The sequence below is a fragment of the Hyaena hyaena genome, unplaced genomic scaffold (assembly GCF_003009895.1).
Source record: "Hyaena hyaena isolate Hyena2069 unplaced genomic scaffold, ASM300989v1 scaffold_152, whole genome shotgun sequence".
In the NCBI taxonomy this organism is placed as follows: domain Eukaryota; kingdom Metazoa; phylum Chordata; class Mammalia; order Carnivora; family Hyaenidae; genus Hyaena; species Hyaena hyaena.
The window spans coordinates 508,454-531,229 of record NW_024080784.1 but is presented as its reverse complement, the minus strand read 5'-3'; the positions used below and the strand labels follow the sequence as shown (position 1 = coordinate 531,229).

General features: G+C 38.2%; 1 protein-coding gene across 2 annotated transcripts in view; it reads right to left on the bottom strand.

The window, feature by feature from the left end:
- Window positions 1–22,776, bottom strand: part of RELN (reelin) — a 544,526-nt gene that overhangs the window by 102,323 nt on the left and 419,427 nt on the right. For both annotated transcript variants that reach the window (XM_039239122.1, XM_039239123.1), the window contains exons 26-31: window positions 19,176–19,347; window positions 18,497–18,697; window positions 12,352–12,584; window positions 3,614–3,771; window positions 2,156–2,363; window positions 771–847 (exon numbers count right to left, since the gene is read on the bottom strand). In XM_039239122.1, the coding sequence (XP_039095053.1) occupies window positions 771–847; window positions 2,156–2,363; window positions 3,614–3,771; window positions 12,352–12,584; window positions 18,497–18,697; window positions 19,176–19,347 (1,049 nt within the window). The remainder of the gene's footprint in view (window positions 1–770; window positions 848–2,155; window positions 2,364–3,613; window positions 3,772–12,351; window positions 12,585–18,496; window positions 18,698–19,175; window positions 19,348–22,776) is intronic.

Genomic DNA, 22,776 nt, shown 5'->3' with positions numbered 1-22,776 from the left:
CATGGAGGCAGGAGATGGTACGGATGCCTAGAGAAAGTGGAGTTGTGGGCAAGGAGAGAAGCCGTATGTGGGAGGTTAAGGTGTCTATTCTGGAATGTGCATCACTGCTTTGAATCCCTGCTCATTTACTTACTGACTGCATGATCCTGGGTAAGTTATTCGACCTGCTTGTGTCTCAGTTTCTGTTTCTGTAAAATAGGACAAATAGTACCTATGGCAAAGAGGTATGATGGGGACTCAATGAATTAACAGATAAAAACAGAAAAAACAGATAAAGAACAGTGCCTTGCATATATCAAGTGCTCAGTAAAAGTTAACGTTTATCATTACTAAGAAGGGCTCCTTCTACCAAAGGATGCTAGTACCCCCAGAGCGTTTATGGTCAGGGTCTGATCTGCATTCAGTAATGCCCTGGGCCAAAACTTCTAGCCCCACACTAAATGTAAAACTTTCTGCTATTTTTTTTCTCCTTATTGAAAGTTATAAAGGAATAGCAGTCCTTAAAACAAATATAGTCTGACCATAAACAAATATATTCTGATCAAAACAAATATACTCTGACATAATCAATAAGCTTTTCAGGCTTAAGGATCTAGATGAGGAACCTAAGACATCATGGCTCCATGCAGCTAGTCATTTAATGATGAAGAGAAGAGAAAGAATGATTCAGAGTAGCCTCTCAAGTTGTAAAATCCTGGCCAAAGTCTGGGAAGAAAAAGCACTAAGTTGCCAATAGTAACTATAATTTCTATGGAAATACAACAACTTACCTTCATTTCTAGCTCTTGGTTTGATGCAGGTAATCCCTGAAGTTTTGCTTCCAATTTGTATATAAAACTGAACGAGTCTGGGGGAAAAAAACCAAAAACCCAAGCTTCAGTTTATTTACAAATAGATAAGTTCAGAACAGATTTAACCTTCCATGTTTTGACATATTAAAAAAATTCTGTAATTCTAAAATATTACTTTTAAACACAAAGGGCATATGAAAACCAGAAACTGCATAGATTATACAGCAAGCTAATTCTATAACCATTTTAAAAAGTTACCTAACAACCATTAATTTTATTCTGAAATAATAATTTAAATGAAAGGAGACAACTGAACTTTACCACATTGTAACAGTCTGGCAGAATTTAGTGAAATCACTGAAATGGTCATTCCTTAAATCAAGACCATACTATTCTTGGAAATTCAGGATGAGGAAAAATCTAACATTAAGAAGCTAAATGCTGCATTAATTTAGGGCCACAAAATTACCTATATTGCTGATTTAGACTTGGATGGTTCAGATTTTTACAGCTGACACTCAGTGTGATGTAAATTGGGCCTCCATCCATAGTAAACCAATAGACAGGGCCTATATGACAGGCACCCTCTGTGACAAGAACTTGGAAGTGGAATGAGACTGAAGACAGAAAAAAAACGTGACACAGAATCCCAGACTTTAGTGAGGACAAGGCCTAGAAGTTTCAAATATTTCTTGCATTTTCCTTCTTCTGATTCTCAAATAATTTAATTGATAATAATACAAAAAGCACAGTTTTATTTTCAGTGTGCTACTATTTCATTTGACCTTAAAAACAAGCAGTTCTTTATTTTACCAGTAGGTGTCAGTGTAGGTATTTTAAATGTCTGGAGTAGTTGTTATTATTATTATTATTATTATTTTTACTAGGCTCCACACCCAGTGTGGGGCTTGTCCTTACAACCCTGAGATCAAGAGTTGGATGCTCTACCCACTGAGCGAGCCAGGTGTCCCTGGAGCAGTTCTTCACAAATGAATACAAATAAACTTCGATAAACAGAATGTATCACAGAATTTAAAGTTGAAAAAAATCCTTGTTCACCCAGCATATATGAAAATAATGCTCAATAGTCTTCATACTGACAATGAACTTTAGACAACCAAGCTGACCTACATTAGACACACAGACTGCAGGCTGTGATGTCTGCAGGTTGATTAGTGAATTGTGGTATACGTTTTGCAGAAAGTATTTTATTATGGAGTTGAAGTTATACTTCATTTTTAAATATCAAAATATATAGAGAGAAACCTTATTATGTAAGTCCTCAATAACAGAACAGAGTGTTTTAGGTTAGACCACAAGGCGTGGTAAATCTTCACAGAGATGTGTACCAATAAACTATTCACCTGATATTCCTGGTGTCCAGAGGGACAGTCCTTGCTTCCCTTTTCCCGGGGCCATTGAAGTAGAGAGATCTGCCGTCATTCAGCGTTCCACAGCCAGTTCCAACCTGGCCCCCAGTTATCTTGTACCACAGAGGGCTGAGCTTCCCCTCAAACCTATCGAACATCTCACTGTGATTAGGGACATTAGACACACAGGTTCCTTGTGCGGCTTCCGAGAAAAGAAATACACAGGAGAGAGGATTTGTTGAAATCATGAAACATTAGAAGGTACATTCAGAGTCCAGGTTGAAGAAGCATTTCCACAGGTGTTAGGGGAAAGAAACCACATGGAAATCTGTATCTCTCAACTGTCTGTGTGAAGTACAGCCATCACTACCATCATTACAAAACACTATTCCACCTCTATCATTTTTTATTCTCTAATAGAGAGACACTGGGAACCATACATTTCCATGGTTTTTGCTACTCAGAGGATTTGTGGAAACTGACAAATAGATTTTGTCCACAATAAAATGTGTTGCTTTGGTGTTTTTCTATCAGAGGATCAATAAAGAGAGTTGATCTCAGATTTTCAAAAACTACCCTTGAAACCAGAGTGTCCAGGCATTCCACAGAAGGCCTGCAACAACATATGTTCCTCTTTGGTCACATGCCAGAAGAAGGGCAGAGCGCTGAAAATCTGAGAGGGATCCTTTTGAAGTTGCCTCCAGGAAAAACTCTACAAAAAGATTTTTGAAGCTTATAACATTTTCTCCAATTTTATTCTTTAATCTCAGCTCCCTTTTTATTTTTGCTTGTAGCAACAGCCAATGGTGGCCATGGTCAGAAAATATTTTTCTTGTAAAGTTCTCTTTCAGTAGTCCTGGATTTACCATTTCTTATACTGATTTTTACTTTGCATATATAAAATTACATGCTTTATAAAAAGCAATGTAAAGAGCACAGAGAGCTCCTTGCAGCCAAGTGGTCAAGGAAGAGCTTGGGTTCAAGTTTTAGAGAATAACTTGCCAGAGTTTGAAGCCTAGCTTTAGCAACTCCCACCTGTGTGACCTTGGGAGAGTTACTAAACCTTTCTGTTTCTTCAAATATAAACAAGGACAATAATAGTATGTACTATGGCATAGAGTTTTTGCTGGAATTCAATGAGATGAAATAAAAAGCACTTACTATAGTGCCTCATAAAGCAGAGCCTAAAGCAATGTTAATTACTATCATGTTACTAATAAATAAATTTCCTTTAGAGAGTGAAATTGGTGTTACCATGGTTTTTTTTCCTTAGGCAGCTCAAAACTACAGAATATCTTAGCACTTCAAGTGCCTGGGTGGCAAACTCCTACAATTAGGGCTTAAAGAAGAATAATCTCAGAATCTATCTCCTTGGAAGAAGTAATATGACATACAGTAACCAGAGATGAATATTTTAAAAACAAACCATTAGACACACATCTGTGGCCTTACCAGTGTAGCCTAGGTCACAGAAACACACTCCCGAAACACAGTCTCCGTGGCCACTGCAGTAGCTGGGACAAGGCTCGGATATGTACACTCCATCCAAACCAAAGGGAGGCACATTCTTCTGTGAGCTGCTCTCCTGAATCCATCGGAATCTGGTTTTACTGTCAGGGAAAAACAAACACAAGTGTTTCTTGTACCAACGTTGTGTGCAAAAGCACTGAATAGAATGGTTCAGAAGAATTAAAAAAAGGTTAATGCTTATTTGAAAGTCATGTCCCCTTGAATGGACAGTTGACCTTCATAAGGTCTCTCTCTCTCTCCCTCTCAGAGCTTTGTCAAATCTTGTTGATTTCTTCTTCAGCCTAAATGTTTCAATAACAGGAGGATTATCAGGTACAGAAGATTTCTAATGGCCAGAAATGTAGTAGGTTTTTACTTGTATATTCTCCATCTCATACTCTTTTAGCAACAGAAACCATAAAGGTATTCCTTTCACTTAATTAATATTTCACCATTCCATTGCACCAATTTTATGGGTGTTTTCAGAAGAGGCTATTTAGGAATTTTCAGCCCATCAAATAGAATGCTCTTTGTTAGGACATATAAGGGGGACTCTAGCTATTTGCCACTGATGTGATTTTGTCAGGAAAGAGTTAAGCTTGTGCTGACAATGCTACTCCTACCTGTTGGCTCCCTCTTTACCTCTCAACTTCAAATCTCTAAGACACTCATTCTATGGACTCTTAGCAACCAGCTGGGCTGCCAATGAACACTGGTTTCTGCCAATGAACAAAAGAGAGACCTGGTTCCAGGGCTTCAAAATCCTGGAACACCAGTGGGCTGGGCTGCTGCCCAGTGCTTCTTCCCCCACAACAGTCTGGACACTGCCAAATGAACACTTGTCCCAGTTGCTTTCTAGCCTTTGCAATCCTTTTAGGATATCTCTTTCTTTTCAAATATAAGGAAACCCATCCACATCTATAATATCACACCAGGAAAACACCTCTTCCTTCTCAGTTCTACTGACATCAGGGAAGGAAGATAGATTAGGTTATCTGGAGTCCAATTAATTTTGCTGCCAATATTTATAGACTTGTGAGTGAATCCAGTTTCTTAGTAAAGAGGGGTAAAGAATCCTAAAGATTAATGAAGACTGTCAAGGATAACTACAGACAAAGTTGGTTCCTTCTCCTCTCCATTATTGTGGAAATAACACGGCAGCGTCAGAATCCATTTCTTTCTAGCTCTTCACAGCTTTTATTATTTGGCAATACAGACTATCAACCTGGATTTTTTCTTCATTATTTTAAGTTACCTACTCTTGGCAAATCTGCAAAATGTAACCAACAATGTTATTTACTACCTAAGTGTTCAGAGATTAATCACCTATTAGTGCAAGTCTTAGCACACATTCTTCAGTGTGTTAAGAGGAAGGTAAACATCTTTTCTTTCCTTTGAAGCTAATTCAAAATATATCGGTTTTATTTTTTAAGACAAAAGACAAAGAAAAGCAAGCAGATAAGAAATAAAGAGAAAAAAGAAAATACAGTGGAAATGTCATGGACCTGGGGAAAATTCCTCCCACTGGGGTTGTAATGCTATTTAGGTTGTGCAGATGTTTTTCTTATCAAAGGAAATAAATGGAATTAATGATCAGCAGCTTTGGTCAATCACTGCTTTTAAGGAAAATGGCAAGGCTTCTGTGTCCCTCTTAAAAGACAGGTGTATCTTTTAATAAAAAAGGAAAACATGCCAATTCTCTGACACATGTCCTCTTCTATTAAAAGTCATCCTTACCCCTTCTTTTTTGTTTCTATAATACAGAGAAACATAGAGGTACAACTTCTGTCCCATGGAAAGTAAGAAAGAGGTAGGAACAACTCTACTCGAAGTCCTCCTATCTGGGCAAGATCTGGGCACCTCTATCAACTGCACTACTTCATGGAAGAAGCAGGCTCAGGTTGAGGCCCAGAAGCATTTAGAAGGTTGTAGAATCTCACCATTAGGTAGATCTAGATGCTTTGGTAATTTGATAATGAATGAAGGGCTAGTGTAACTTTTTGACCCATCTCCATTGCTTGGGGGTCCCTATAATTTTCATAACAATAAGAGAGCCAGGGTCTGGTCTGGCCAGAGAGACAAGGCACCCCTAGGTCTAAGACTCCTATCAACCCAAGAAGCAGAGTACACTGTTAGATATTTGAGAAGGTACAAGCCCATAGGAGCTCAGAATTAGGGAACCCATAAATAAATAAAGAAAAAAACAAAACAAAACAAAAGGATGAATTATTTGGCTAACAGAGTGAGTCCAGGATATGATGAATCATAGCTCAGAGTCCTAGTTGGGAGCCCATATTTCAAAGAAATAGGGCGAGAGATTGTACCTCTTTTCCTTCTCTTAATCTTTGCTAGATGGTTTTTAGTTGGCAGGTGTAAATCAAAGCAAGAAAGATCTCACCATTCATGAGAGAAGCCAAGTTTTGCTTCATTTTAATTTTTCCAAGTTGTGCCTGGTTCCCAATTCCTACTGCCGCTCTGTCCTACTCTCCATTGCACAGTTTTGGAACTGAGCACAAGTAATTTAGCAACCTCAGGGTTGCTGGAATAAAAGGAAGAACGACTGAGAAATTCACTAAAAAACTGTCATCATGGGGAGACCATCAGAAGAAGGAAAGAGAGAAATAGGCCAAAGTGAGGTGGGTATCTCATTTCTTCTCTGAAGAAATAAGTGGTTCCTGATACTTAAAAGTTATCTTGTTTCTTGAAATGCCTTCTAATTCTTTACTTAAGAGCTGTTTTTTATAATAGGATAGTTGTTCATCAAACTGTTTCTGAATCTTTGCTTGAAAACCTCTCTTTATATCAACAAAAATCTACCATACCTGGGATCCCACATACTCCTAATTTAAACACCATATTATAAGAGATTTGGCATGCAGAGAACTTTTTTAAGTTTGTTTGTTTGTTTATTTATTTAGACAGAGCCAGGAAGGAGCAGAGAGAGTGGGAGAGAGAAAGAATCCCAAGCAGGCTTTGTGCTATCAATGTGGAGGCTGATGTGGGTCTTGAACTCATGGACCATGAGCTCATGATGTGAGCTGAAATCAATAGCCAGATGCTTATCCGACTGAGCCATTCAAGTGCCCCAGGAATCTCTTGATGCGGCACCATGAATTCATTCTTCTATGTTAAGATATTTGCTGCTCACTACTGGAATGGCTTTGTCAACTGAAGACTGGATAACTTTTATTCTTGGACTAGTTTTTCTCTAGGTACTGATACTCCTCACATAAATACTATGGTGGAACAATGGGGAAGGTTAGTCAAAGACCAGTAAAGTCTTATGCTGTCCACCTACAGAATAAACCTCCAATTGAATCTATTACAGGAACCAGAACGAGCCTGTTATCCATTCTTGAGTGTAGAACCAGGCCTTGAGTGTATCTTACTTTTATTTACTCTTCTCAAACATGAAATAAATTATAGTTTTAAGCTATAGCAGCAATGATAACAACAAAAAGAAGTAGGCCAAAGTTAAGCTAATAAGCATGTCTAGATTCCACACGGTTTATCTTTTATAAAGTAGAGGAGATGTAGTCTTGAAATTATTCATGCTATGAATGCGTGTATGTGCATGTGGGCATGTGCTTTCCGTGCCTTTTCAGGGAGACACAGCAGAACGCAGAATAATGATTTTTCTGCTGAATAGCAAGGAATTTATTTTGGAAAACATATTTTAAAAAGGGAGGCATCTTCATTGTAGCTAATCACCTACTGTTGGTCTTTATTCCTCATTCAATATCCATTCATTCAACCAGCATTTACCAAGTGCCTCCAATATGCCAGGCATAATGCTTGGGCTAGGTATACAATGGGAAGCAAAAACCCAGTAAGGTTCCTGCCATCATGTAGCCCGTAGTCAAGTGAGGAAATACATTAATCAAGCCCTGAATAAAGAAATGTAAATGTGTGATGCTGATTACTACTATTATTGAGAATGACATAGAGCTAGAAAAGCATTTTTGATCTGACAGTCAGGAAGGTCTTGGGAAGGACTGGAGGACATGATGATTGAGGAAAAGACAGAGTTTAATGTCATTTTACTAGAAAAAAACCATAGTGTGCTTGACCATTCAAATCTTGAACAAAACTTTCCAGAGGTTTTGCTTTCCCAGATAAGGAAAAAGTAGAAGACTCTATCTCTGTCTCCTTTCCCAATTACTTTTGTTCAGAGGATGCCTGAGTGAACATAAGAATTCATTTCTATACCACCCTCTTCTGCCCCACATTTCAGAGAAGGGTTACATCAGCCTTTCAAACCAAGATTCCTGTGCATCTGCTGGTCATGTGCAGAAGTTCACAGGTGATGGTGGCGGTGGAGGAGACATTCTGCAGAATAGTAAGCAACTGTGTTTCTGGCACATTCTCTTCACCCTCCATCCCCACTCCCAGAAATATTAACATTTTGCGTTCTGCATAGGGAACCTACAGAAAGCTGCATGACACAACATGCTGTATGGTTGGGGATGCTGCTGAATGTCAGGGATACACCGACGTGTATCTATTGTCACCAATATGTCTCCTTTGTAGGCAAGAACCAAGAGAATGAATATAAGGACAAAATGCTCCTTAGAGAAAATCATCTTAGAATGATTTATGAAAGAGCAATGTTCTAGTAACTATTATAAGCATGTTGCCTCATGGCAAAATAGCTCCCAATTTTAACAATTTTTGCACTTCGAATTCTCAGCTTCCCAACACTGCATTTGGAGATAGCAGAGTTTAACATATTGCAGAAGAAACAACAGCTCTTAAAGTGGATACATATTTACTATTCTCTAATAGAGAGCTCTTTGTCACCAACACACCATCAACCAGCAAGTTGGATGGGATTCAAACTAGCCAGGAAGCTGGGCTCTAACAAAGAATATTTCTTCTTCCAAGAGCTGAGGTCCAAGAAAATACTGATATGCTGGGAGCTTCAAAATATTGGCTCACTTTGTGATATTGAGGACAACCTTCTTTTATTTCTCATATGTGGCTTTATGACAGCTTTCATAGCAATGTCTTACAGCACCTTGATATGCAAGTCAGTGTGGCAAATATACACCACTTAATGCTCCCCAGCTTCACTATATATTTGGAAGCATGCTGCACTATATATTTGGAAGAGCTGTGGTTGGGCCAACATTTGAGAAGAGCATGGTGAGGGGGGAGGCAGGCAGGTGGTGGTGAGGACTACAGTGCTACACTGTTATATGTCCCACCTTTGATGGGCAGAAAGTAGGATGAGATGGCTGTGAAGGTACACACACAGATAGATTCCCATGGCAAAGGAAAGGTACGTCAGAGGGTGAAGCCTACAGAGTAGAACCAACAGCTGAGAAGAACAATAGATTAAGGAACGACTCCTAAGGAGCAAAACTTAATTAAGGCCACCTTCTTGTCCTGGACATTGCTTATTGAGGAGGGAGTCTTAATAACAAGCATCTTGCTGGCTTTCAGAATTCCTATTTGCCAGTGGCTGCTATGTGATTCTAATTCCTTCCTTATGACTGTTAGTTTTTTGAGTGGAAGTGTCTATTGTAGTTATCCTGTCAGTGTGTCGGCATTGTATGCTGGATGTGGATGACTGTCTTTTTAGTTCATAGGTCTCTAGACCTATGAGGAGCCATTTACAGGGAGCCATGGCCATACCCTGACCTGATAGAGATCACAAGATCTGCAACTAGTGCTTGACACTGTGGTGGGAATGACATTTGGGGGTCTTGGGAGGAAAGTGAATACATTTGGCTGTTAGAAGAGATGTGAATCACTGGGGCTAAGAACAAACTATGGTAGATTGTTACAATAATGGCCCCCAATGAATCATACTTCCTCATGTACATGTTCCTCTATAAAGTGACTTTTCTGCACTTGCTTTCAGAAAGGAGAGTCTGTTTTCCCACATTCCGAAACTAGCCTGGCTTTGTGACTTGCATTGGCCAGTTGGATGTGGCAAATAAGATAAAGTTTTGCAGCTTTAGCTTTTGTTCTCAAAACCACCTGGGTTTGAAGATGACATAGAGAGAAAGATCCTGCTGGGCCCAAACACTAAGCAACCCATCAATTAAATGCAGCTACATGATGGAGCCCAGAGAGAGCAGCAGAACTACCCAGATAATCCCACAAAACCATAAGAAATTAAATCACTGTTGCTTTAAGCTACTAAGTTTTGAAGATATAGGTTGCACAGTGATAGAAAACTATACAATTATTATCTTAGGCTATACTCAGGAATATGCACAAAGAGTAGGATGATTTTTTGAAAAAGTAATGTATCTATGCATCCTTGACTCCTTTTTCCTTCTACTGGTTAAGAAATGACAAGATCTGGAAGATCTGCCTTAAATCTGGAGATGAAAGTGTTGTGCTCAGAAAGGCAGAACCACCTTGTTAGCTTTGACTGGTTGCCTTTGGACCAGTATGGACTTCTATCTTGTTTAAGCTCTGTAAAGCGTTTATATTTGTTTTTCTGTTATACTAGCTGGGCCTGTATCCTAACTAAAACAGAATGTAAGTCAAATTCTTAAATTTTTCTGAAGAACGCCGACTCATCAACTTTGTTACCTATACATCAAATCATCTCTCGTTAATATACTACAAAGAACACTGGCATATAAAGACAAAAAATAACTTACAAGTTAACTTAGATCCACTGACTGACAAACTTTCTTGGGATAGTTGATATTTAAAGATTATGCTTCAAAGTTTAGGAGATTAATCCAGAAACTTGGACATCTTTGACTAAAATTCTTTCCCTACCAGGGAAGTTGGTCTACCAAAGTGTGTGGTGTGATTTTTTGAGATGCACATCTAAGTAGTGAAGGAGGCAGAGAACATACCCAGCTTATGTAGCTAGATGATGAACAGTAAATTTGGTGCTCAATTAGGTGAAAGTTGTCACAGACAGAATGGTCTCTAAGAACTTCATGAACAGACCACTCCTATAGACTGCTATGCTTTTACCCCTGTTATCAATCAGGAAGAGGTGAGTTATGCGGTGGTGACCAACAACCACCAATCTCAGTGGCTTAATGCAACAAAAGTTATTTCTTGCTTCTGCTATGTCGAGCGTAGGCTGGCAAGGAAGTCTGCTTGTTGTAGACACGCTGGGACCCAGATTGATGTAAACCGCATCTCAGACCATGCGTTCATAAAGCAGAGAACATGGCAAAATCCACATGGGCTCTTAAAAACCACACATTTGATTTCCATTCACGTTTTATTAGACCATGTCAAACTTCAAAAGGTGTGGGGGAAATATAATCCTACCATATTCTAGGAAGGAAGAAAGCAAGCTGGAAATATTGCTGAATGGGACTAATGAATATTCCGAGCATATACAAAGTCATAACCAGAAAGCTATATGAGTACAGTGATGCATATCATCTCAGCTCTGCAGAAAAATGCCTTGACTTAGTCATGATTTAATGCTACATCCTGGGATTCAATTAAGAAGTGTCCACTTGAAGAATGTTTCTTTATCTTTCACAAAATGATAGATTTAAAAATGCTGATATCTACTTTACCTGGCATAAGGATACATATACATGCTAGAAATTTATTCTAGAATACTAAGCATGGAAAAAATGTTATCTTTTTCTTAAAAATCAGAATGCATTTTTTTCTTTTTATCCAAACATGAGAACTAAATGTCCCTATATTTTTCCCTTTTGTCCTAGCTGCCAGAAAACTAAGAGTTAAATTTATTGCCCTATTAATGAAACTAATTCACTTCAAGTGTTTTTAATCCATTTATCTCATTTCTCCATCAACTGATGTTTAATCTTTCTATTATTCTTACAGTCATTTAAAGGGATTTAAAATTATTATTTTTTTAATGTTTACTTATTTTTGAGAGAGAGAGAGACAGAGTGTGAGCAGGGGAAGGGCAGAGAGAGGGAGACACAGAATCTGAAGCAGGCTCCAGGCTCTGAGCTGTCAGGACAGAGCCCGACATGGGGCTCAAACTCATGAACCATGAGATTATGACCTGAGCAGAAGTCGAATGCTTAAATGACTGAGCCACCACCCAGGAACCCTTAAAGGGATCTTTTATATTACAAGATATCTCAAACTGCCCACACAGGGAGGTATTAAATTATGAAAAATCTATATAAAGTCAAAGTCTGGGGGCGCCTGGGTGGCTCAGTCAGTTAAGCGTCTGACCAGGTCAGGTCATGATCTCATGGCTCATGGGTTCAAGCCTTGCATCGGGCTCTGTGCTGACAGCTAGCTCAGAGCCTGGAGCCTGTTTCAGATTCTGTGTCTCCTCTTTCTCTGACCCTCCCCTGCTCATGCTGTCTCTATCTCAGAAACAAATAAAACATTACAAAAATTAAAAAAAATATAAAGTCAAAGTCTGATATAATAATGCCTTATGGCTCTCTGAGCCTTTAAACATCTTTTGTTCACCGCTGTCCCAGTGCCCAGAATGGTGCTCAATAAACATTTGATGGATAAGTGAATGAATGAATGAATGAATGAGTAAATTTGTTTCACAGGCATGCATGGGTACATATGCACCTCCACACACACCTGGGCTTTGGAAATTTGCCCCAGGGCTCTTTCCCCTATTTTGTGAATAGATATAGCTAGATGGTACGAATTCTTGTAGGTTACTGAAATGAGGATACTGAGATAAACATATGCATCCAAGAAATAACGTCTAGTGCACATAATAAGAATGGTCACTGTACCTGGATGCAAGAGACCTTGGAATAACAATGGTGATTCTCGTCCATTCCTCAAAGTCCCCTGTGTGATAAACGGTGGGCTCACTTAGTTCTCGGGAGTTTCCTTCACATCCTTTGCCTGCAGAAGCTGGGTAACAGCCTTCTTTTACCAGAAACCAGGACATTCCAGCATCATGAGAATACTGAAGAAGAACCGGGGCAGCACTGCTGAACTGACTGGCACATCCTATGTTCAGCTGTCCAAGGGAAAGACAAAATTATAAAAGGTTTTGATTTCAAGTTATCATTTAATACAGTAGGTGCTACAGCAGCCAGGGCCCTTTCTACTGAGTCTGCCTTTTACTGACGATGGTAAGGCATGCAGGTCAATTCCAAACAAGACCCTTCCATAGGTTCTAGAATCTTTAGGTGAGCAACAGGTGTTTTTTAAGAAAAGCTGGACCAGTTGCCATTCTGTGGATTTCTTGGGATTATGGAAGGAAAACAGAAACATGGTTCCTCTAACATTGAAGCCATGGACAAAAATCAAAGAAGCTAAGAAATGGTTTTCTTCTTTGATCTCAGGCATATAAACAGAGGGAAACAGAAGGTGAAAAGCTATCCTCCTCAGAACATGAAGGTTACCTGAAGTGAATGCTATCCTTCTGGGTTTCAGTGGAACAAACATCTTTACTCTATTTTCTTGCCAGAGCTCAGTAAGAAATCATTGGTAACTTAGATGAAAGAGCTAAGTTTTTGCCACTGCATCAAATAAGCAAAGTAATCCAGAAATAAAACTATTATTGTCCTGTGCACTCATGTAGAGGAATGTCATCACAGGATTAACAACATATAAAAAAAAGAAAAAAAAAAAGAAAAACAAAAGGAACTTAAATCCCAATGCCCTAACACAAGTATTTTTTTTCTATTCTTTATAAAGAAGCATACATTTTGGTTAGGAAGTTACTACACTTCTTAAACTTTCCTTCTGTGGGGCACCTGAGTGGCTCAGTTGGTTAAGCATCTGACTTTGGCTCAGGTCACGATCTTGTGGTTTGTGGGTTCGAGCTCTGCGTTGGGCTCTGTGCTGACAGCTTGGAGCCTGGAACCTGTTTCAGATTCTGTGCCTCCCTCTCTCTCTGCCCCTTACCTGCTTCAGATTCTGTGTCTTCCTTTCTCTCGCTCCTCCCCCACTCATGCTCTGTTTCTCTCTCAAAAATAACCATTAAAAAATAAATAAAAAATAAAACTTTCCTTCTACTTTTTATTTAACATATTATTTTATTATTATATGCAGCATTGCCAAGAATATATATTTTTTCTTTAGTTGATCTGTTATCACCAGATAAATTCCTAGAAATAGTATTACTGCATCAAAATGCAGAAACGCTTAAAATTTTTTATTTGTATGTGTTCATTTTTAATCAGTTGGGTTCATATGAATCAGTTTTACCATAGCTTTGAACGTTATTTAGGTTTAAAAAAAGTTTCTTTATAAATTAGTAAATATACAAATAATTTTATTACTGTTTTAGTGTATATTTTTTGGTAATTATAAACGTCAAGCTCTTTTCCTGATTTTTATTTGATTATATGTCATCTTTTTTCATTTGTTTTAATTTTTAAATTTTTATTAAAAATTTTTAAACATTTATTAATTTTTTTTAATTTAATTTTTTAAAAAACATTTATTTTTGAGAGACAGAGAGAGATAGCATGAGCAGGGGAGGGGTGGAGAGAGAAGGAGACACAGAATCTGAAGCAGGCTCCAGGCTCTGAGCTGTCAGCACAGAGCCCAACACAGGGCTTGAACCCACAAACCATGAGATCATGATGTGAGCTGAAGTCAGATGCTGAACTGACTGAGCCACCCAGGCACCCCTGCCATCTCTCTCTCTCTCTTTTTTTTAGGTTTATTTATTTATTTTGAGGGAGAGAGGGAGAGACAAAGTGACAGTGGGGGAGGGGCAGAGAGAGTCAGGAGAGAGAATCCCAAGGCAGGCTCCTCACTGTCAGTGCAGAGCCCAATGTGGGGCTCAAACTCACAAACCATGAGATCATGACCTGAGCCCAAATCAAGCGCCAGATGCTTACCTAACTGAGCCACCCAGGGGCCCCTTTTTAATCACATGCCATCTTATATGAATGATCTATTCATATCTTATTTTGGTTGTTGGTGGGAGCCACCATAGAGCTTTAACGTACAAGACGTAACGTATAAGAGATAAGAAAAGTCAAATTGCATAAAAGAACTGAAGCAAGCACTCAAAGGAACATGATCATGACTAAAGAATAAAGGATGAAGGAAAGGTAGGGTCACAAGCATAGTACTGGCCCAGATATCAAGAGGTCAACCAGTTCATACTTGTGACTATTGATAGGTGGATCCAGTCTTTCAAAAGAAGATTCTATATCTTCCTTATTCCCATACTCACAGCTAGAAGGGATCTCTCAGAAGACTTTATAATTGGGCTAGTAGGAATTATTGTGATACATTTATCCTAGTTTATATAATTCAATGTTAACAATATAAGCAATGATTTGACAATCTCAGATGCATGATTAAACTCTTTGAGCACAAATTCCTTTCATGGCACATTAGTAAGCATTAGCTTTTGGTTGCTATGTGTTGACAGTAATTATAAAGGGCACGCACAGTTAGCTTTTCATTATGGCCACCACTCTTTCTAAAGTAGGAAAGTTGATGGCACTTTCAGTTCCCTGACAAATCTGTGCCTTTTAAATTGACCATTTAGTCTGTGTCTTAGCTGTTAATGTTTTCTAGCATTCAATTCTTGGCTTACTTATCTTTGTATTGGCTACATGCTCCTTAATGTCAATCACAGTCATAATTTCAAATCCCTTCTGAATACCTACAAATCCCAGATTGGGCCTCTCTCCAACTCTCTGGAAAGGTCCATAACTGCTTCCCATGTGTGAGCAGTCCACAGGCATCCCTTTGTCCACAGGCCCAGGTTTGCGCTCATCATCCACACCCCAAAATAAATCCTCCCCTTCCTTTATCTCCAGTTTCAATGACCAGAGCCAGAAATGTGGGCGTTGATGTAAAATCCATTCTATCATCCAAGAGGTCACCAAAATCTATTGACTATTCCCCTTTTATATCTCACAGATCCATCTACTTATTTTTATAATCTCATGCAATGCCTAAATCTTGCCTCCTCATTTCTTGCTTTGACGATGGCTCTAGCATCCTTTCTTTACTCAGAGTATAGTCAACAATCTGAGTACTTCTCTCCGCCTCCTCCAGTCTCACAAAGTCCTTATCTTTTACCTGGGTCATTGCTGGTCTCTGTGTCTGCCTTTGCCTCTGCCACTGTACTCCCAGCATAGTCACCAGATTCTTTAAAAGCCTGAGTCAGAGTATGTCACTCTTCTGCTAGCATTTTTATTCAGAGCAGAAGTCCAAGTCTGACCTTCTTTTTTCTACCTAACTGCACATTCTCACTCTATGTGCTCTAATCACAATAGCATCCTTGTGATTTTCTCAACTTTTCCAAGCACACTCCTGTTTCTAGGCCTTTGTACTTTTTATCCCTTGTGCCTGGGATGCTCTTTCCCAGACAGCTGCATAACTCACTCTTCTAACTTTTATAGGTCTCAGCTTAAAAGTCATTTTATTAGTGGGAACCTGACAACCCTTTATAAAATAATAACTACCTTGTACCATCCGAACCCACACTCTCTATCCCTATTTATGTTCATAGCCTACAACAGAGCCTGGTATATAGTAGAGGCTTTACAAATATTTGTTGAATAAATGAATAAATGCACTTATTAATTACAGTTTCTCCTCTTGGTCCATCAACACCCATACTGCTGCTGGAAGGATTTCTTGAAAACAGGTCTGATTCTTGAACTAAATGGATTAAAAATTGTCCATGACTCACTACTCTTAGGTTAATGTCCAAGTGGCTTAGTGCATCATATAAAGCTAATCGACTTTCTTTCTCACCTTTGTAATACATACTCCAAACACCTAAGAATTTCCAAAATTCCATTCTCATTTGAAATTTCATTTATTTTCATATATTTGTGTATTCCGTTCCCTCTAACTGGAATTCTTCCCCTTCCATTGTTCGTTTTGCTAAGTCTATATTTCCAGAGCCCTCTCACTTCAACTTATCCATCTGTCTGTCCATCCGTCCATCCATCCATCTAACAGATGTTTTGGTCCAACTAACAGATGTTTTGGTCCATCCATCCATCTGTTTATCCATCCTTCCAACTAACAGATGTTTTGGGGGGCATCTGCCACATGCCAGGCACTATGCCAGGTACTCTTATACCATTCAGAGCCTATTTCTTTTTTTTTTTTTTCAAATAGTTTATTGTCAAATTAGTTTCCACTAGAGTCTATTTCTACTATAACACTCCTGTAAGAATGACTGTTCTCTTTTCTGGCTCATTTGCTAATTTCTGAGCTCCTTGAGGGCCAGGGCCATATTTTTCATGTCTATATTCCTAACAACTGGTGCTTGACAAATGGAATGCATTACAAAAATGTACCAGCGCTGTGTACAGATGACACCAAGTTCTTGTCACAGATTCTAAACATACATTAATCATCAATCCCCAAATGACCCATATTACATATCTATTATCAACTAACAGCCACAGTCAAAAGTCTTCTGTTGGTGTCATTTGAGAATTGAGATTATTGTGCGTTCTTGCTGATTGTTTAAGTACTTGAAACATTTAATAATGTTTTCTTGATTTAGATTTTTATTTTATTTTAAATTTTTTTAAATGTTTATTTTTGAGAGAGAGAGTGTATGAGCAGGAGAGGGTCAGAGAGAGAGGGAGACACAGAATCTGAAGCAGGCTCCAGACTCTGAGCTGTCAGCATAGAGCCCGACACAGGGCTCGAACCCACCAACCACAAGATCATAACCTGAGCCAAAGTTAAACACTTAACTGACTAAGCCACCCAGGTGCCACCTGGTTTAGATTTTTCTAAACACCAAAATGCCATCTTGCAGATTTTAACACCTACACTATCACGATTTTGTGACTAATGAAATTGAGATGCCATCAAGTGAGAAAAAGCATAGTATTCCTGCAATGTATTTGCTATTGCTGTTATTTTGCTACTGTTTTTAGGCAGTACAAATTAATACAGAGTCATAACTGCTATTAATGGTTTTCCATTGTAGTTTAGCATCAAACTCTAAACAGAGAAGAATAACATTTCACTAATCATTTTATTTATGACTAACTTCCTTGTTTACAGACCTCTGGAAATTGTATTTGAAGAGCTGCCTATAAACATCTGATCTCTTGAATAATTCCATTTGTAAATTATTTACCATCTGCATCCTGCCGTTACGTAAGGACCATGTAGTTGTGCTAGCTCATTAAAACTGCATTACTTTCGACCCCAGAATTCACCAGTGGGATTTTATTATAAACAAAATGAAATTTTGATTAGGCTTCTGAAAAAAGAGTTTGTCAAAGTAAATACTTGCTTTACATGTTGACATGTTCTTGTTTTGTTTTTTTAATGTTTATTTATTTTGAGAGAGAGAGAGACAGAGAAAGAGAGCACTAGTTGGGGAGAAGTAGAGAGAGTATACAGAGAGAATCTCAAGCAGGCTCCACGTTGTTAGTGCAGAGCTGGACACAAGGCTCGATCTCACAAACTGGGAGATCATGACCTGAGCCAAAACCAAGAAATGGACGCCTATCCGACAGAGCCATCCAAGCACCACTATACATGTAGACATATTATCACAGTGCTGAAAAACAGCAAGCTTTTAAGAAAATAGTGATCACTAAGGTATAAATTTACTGAATTGAAGGAAGTTGTGTGAAAATCCTATAGTAAAAACACAAACTAACTCGTAAGTCCCAAAAGCACTAGTAAACTGAAAAAGAGCACTTCTCTCTTACCGTTCAGAAGCATGAGATTCATTAAGCCATAATCAGATAGAAAATCTAAAAGTCAACTTTCAACTTGACCAGTTATTTTTCATTGTGGGTAGAGCTAAATAAAGAGCCTTGCCATTCTAAGAACTTTGAACTTTTGTTCACGGGAGTCCCTTCTTCAAAAGAGTTTGAAAAATATGTGTTCTTTTGATGTCACTTACAAGTCTGGGAGATGGTGTGCTCTTTTGCTTGCCCTGGGAGGAAATCTGTGCATAAATACCTTAAACTGTAGAACATATCCAGGTTTCAGAGTCAAATCTCGCGTGACTGCAAAGCGATCCCCATCTGATTTTCCAAATACCATGGCCGACGGTGTGGCAGAGCAGAAAGTTTCATTTTTAACCATTCCTTCATTGGCCAACATCAACCACACACTCATCTGATTCATCGGGTAATCAAAAGCTGGCTTCTCATAAAAGTTCTAATAGAAAAAATACAAACAACACGGAAAGGCAATTTGATAGCTTTGAAAACAAGAAAGGAATTTTCAGTTCATGATATGTAGGGCCATGTACAATATGTATTGCTCAGAAAACACAGCAGACTCTCTAAATTATTATTTCTTTTTACTGCCATAAACCCTTTTTCCTGAGGATTTAACCACTAAAAATATTTTGCCACTGTGTATCTAATTTTATAAACACATTAATAATGTCTTGGCCAGACTTCCTGGTCATTTTTTTTAAATATCTAAATAATCTGTGAACTATCAGCATAGAAGGATAATAAAACTATTAAGTGTAAACCAGAAAAATAAGTATAAACACAGAAAACTTATTTTACTTATAAAGCTTATATTCCAGTGTCAAGGACTCAATCTTTGGGGGAAGTGAGAAATGCTGTAATCCCATCTATTTTTACAATCCTGTCTTTTTGGAGTTCAGACATAGGAAGGATACCTGGGGTAAAGTCGGGTTCACAATAGGGATGACCTGCTTTTGCTTCTCTGACAGAATGATGATGTCATCGACTGCCCACTGGTCATAGCCTTCCCCCGAGAACACAGGCTGCCACCAGCGGAACCTCGTGCAAGAGGTCTTTGCAGCAGCTGGAAGCTCCAGGTAGACAAATCTGCATAAAAGGAAATCATTTATGGTTGGGAAAGGAAAAGCCATTTTTTTTAGCAGCTGTTTAAATAACAAGAATAGCAACAAGAGAAAGTTTAGTTTTGTTTGATCTCTTGCGATATATATATATATATTTTTTTTTTTTTTTTTTTTTTGAGAGAGACAGAGCATGAGCAGGGGCGGGGCATAGAGAGAAAGGGAGACACAGAATCCAAAGCAGTCTCCAGGCTCTGAGCTGTCAGCACAGAGCCCGACATGGGGTTCGAACCTACAAACCAAGAGATCATGACCTGAAGTCCAATGCTAAACTGACTGAGCCACCCAGGTGCCCCTGATCTCTTGATATTTTTGAAAAGTTTCTAAGTTTAGACAGATCAGATCAAGAGGTTTAAAGTTGCAAGTACGTTCAGTCCTGGCCATGTTTATTCCATTTGAATTGTAACTTTTTGAGGCAGATATTTCTACTAAGTCTGACTTACTGAACAGTATTTTGATTACCATGACAATGGCATAACATTTTTAAGAAATACCTCAAAAAACCACAACTGTTCCTTTGTATATTATTACATTAAAATAGCATTAAATTTTTTTCTAAAATATTTCATTTTACTATGCATTAAAAATGGTGGAGTGCCCGTGTGGCTCAACTGGTTAAGCACTGGACTTTGGCTCAGGTCTTGATTTCACGGTTCATGGATTTGAGCCCCACAATGGGGACTGTGCTGGCAGTTTGGGGCCTGGAGCCTGCTTCAGATTCTGTGTCTTCCTCTCTCTCTGCCCCTCCCCTGCTTGTGCGTGCTCTTTCTCTCTCTCAAAAGTGAAGAAACATTAAGAAAAAAAAATGTTTTAAATAAAAACAAATGAAACAGGAAAACACCCACAGTCTTCTGCATGGGGTAGATCTGTTAACATTTTCATGTATATCGTTAAAGCACGTAATCTTTCCTATAGGTGAAATACATGTATAATTCAGCATCCTACAGTTCAAAATTTCATATTATGTCATACGCATATCCTCATGTCAGTATAATCTTTTCTTAAGATCATTTTACTGTCTATATATTTTCATGATGCAGACATACTATTGTTTATTTTACTTTTTCCTGTCGTGAATAATTCTGTGTTGAAAACCTTTATGTGTAAAGCTATGCCTTGGTTTATTTCTTTAGAAATAATTTAGAAAGATTTAGAAATAATTCCTAGACATGGAATTACCAGGTTGAATAAACTAGTCATGCTTAAGGCTCCTGAGTTTTCCAAATTTCTTCTTGGAAGAGTCATACGGTTTGCAGAATGACCTGTCTTACTGCTTCCATGTGGGAACAGCACTGGTGTTATCATTAAAAAATGACCACCAGACTGATGAAAAATGATATCTTTTTATTGCAACAGACGTTGACTACTATTTATATTTCATTAAACCTCTGTGTTTTCTCTTTTGTAACACCTACTAATTTCTTTTACCCATTTTTTAAAAATTGGGATCTTACTGGTGTTCGCGATAATTTGTATAAGCTCTTTACAGGAACATCAACCCTCTGTTTCTCATAATGGTTGCAAATACTTTCTCAGTCTGTTTTCTCTTTCACTTCTTTGTTTTCTCTGACAGGTATGTGTTAACATGTGTATGCAGTTTTACATTTGCACGTAGTGTTTTTCTTTTTTTCTTTAAAAAATTTTTTTTAACATTTCCTTATTCTTGGGAGAGAAGGACAGAGACAGAACAGAGCACAAGTCAGGGAAGGCTAGAGAGAGAGGGAGACACAGAATCTGAAGCAGGCTCCAGGCTCTGAGCTGTCAGCACAGAGCCTGATGCAGGGCTCCAACATCACAAACCATGAGATCATGGCCTGAGCCAAAGTCAGACAATCGACTGAGCCACCCAGGCGCTCCCCACATAGTGTTTTTCTACATAAGTAGCTCTTTCCTCTGTTAATTTTCCCACTGAATTTGTGTTTAGGAAGTTTAAATCTCTAAGATTAGAGAGTAACTTAAATGTTTAAATCTTTAACCAGTCTTTAACTAATAGATCTAATTAGTTAATAATCTAATAGATAATTTTTCCCAAGAGCCTACCCATTTTTTTCTAATACTGCTTGATAACCATTTATTTCTCATTGATAGGTGATGTGTCTTTTTTTAACATATACAGTTTTACACATATCTGAGCCAATTTCTGGGTCATCTGTTTGGCTTCGTTGTTTCTATCTTTCCATGTATCACTTAAATTATTTAGGTTATACAGTGTGTTTTAATATCACGTGGGACATTCCTCTCTTTCTTCTCCACAAGTTTAAACTACTTTTGCCAGTTTATATTTCTAGATGCAAAGCCACCCCACCCCTAAATTCCACTAACATTTTGAATGGAATTGCACGAAACATAAATTAAGAGGCATCTTCACATCACAATATTTAGTTTTCCTATCCAGATGTTATATTATTTTCCATTTGTTTTCTTTTATATATCTGAAGGAGATTTTGTAGTCTTCTTTACACATATGTTCAGTATTGTTTGTTAAAATTAGTCCTATATTTATGTATTTGCCACCATGAATGGGATCTTTTTCTGATTTCTTCCAACTCAAAATTTCCCAACCATTTTTAGTGTCACAGAACTCTTTGAGAATGTTGTGAAATAGTTTGGCCCTAAAGAAAACTTCCCATAAATCAAAACTGGGTATTTCTGAAATTTGAAAAAGCTAGTGAACTTCTGTTCATCTATATAGTACTCTAGTCACTTTATTGAATGCTGAATAATTTCCAGATTGCCAATGATATTGTTTGGAAAAAGTAGTTTGAATGATCTTAAATTGTTGTTTCAACTAGTTTGGCACCGTTATGAATTCCCTCTTCTTTGTACTAGAGGAAATCTCTCCAGGTCCTGTCTCCACACACATTCCTGACATTCTCCCTGGATGTTATGTCTCTCATTTTACCCAAGTTGGCTCTTCTCTGGTTTTATTTATTTTTTAAATTTTTATTCATTTTTGAGAGAGAGAGAGAGAGAGAGTGCAAGCAGGGGAGGGGGAGAAAGAGAAGGAGACACAGAATCCAAAGCAGGCTCCAGGCTCTGAGCTATCATCATAGAGCCTGATATGGGGCTTGAACCCACAAACTCTGAGGTCATGACCTGAGCTGAAGGTGGATGCTTAACCAACTGAGCCACCCAGGCACCCCAGCTGTTCTCTGGTTCTAGCCTCTCTTATGGTCTCTTAGAAGAAGTGCTTTTGGTTGGTCTATCTGCATGGCTACTTGTGTTATATTATGGAAAGTTATGGCACCTTTAAGTGACTCAATATTTTAAAACAACAAACTTCTAAACCTTCAAGCTACAAAATAGTTCTACATTATACAGTATGTTTAAAATATATTTAATTTGTAAGAACTGAACCTATAGGGTCTTCAACAATATTTTTCTTCAATAAACAAGG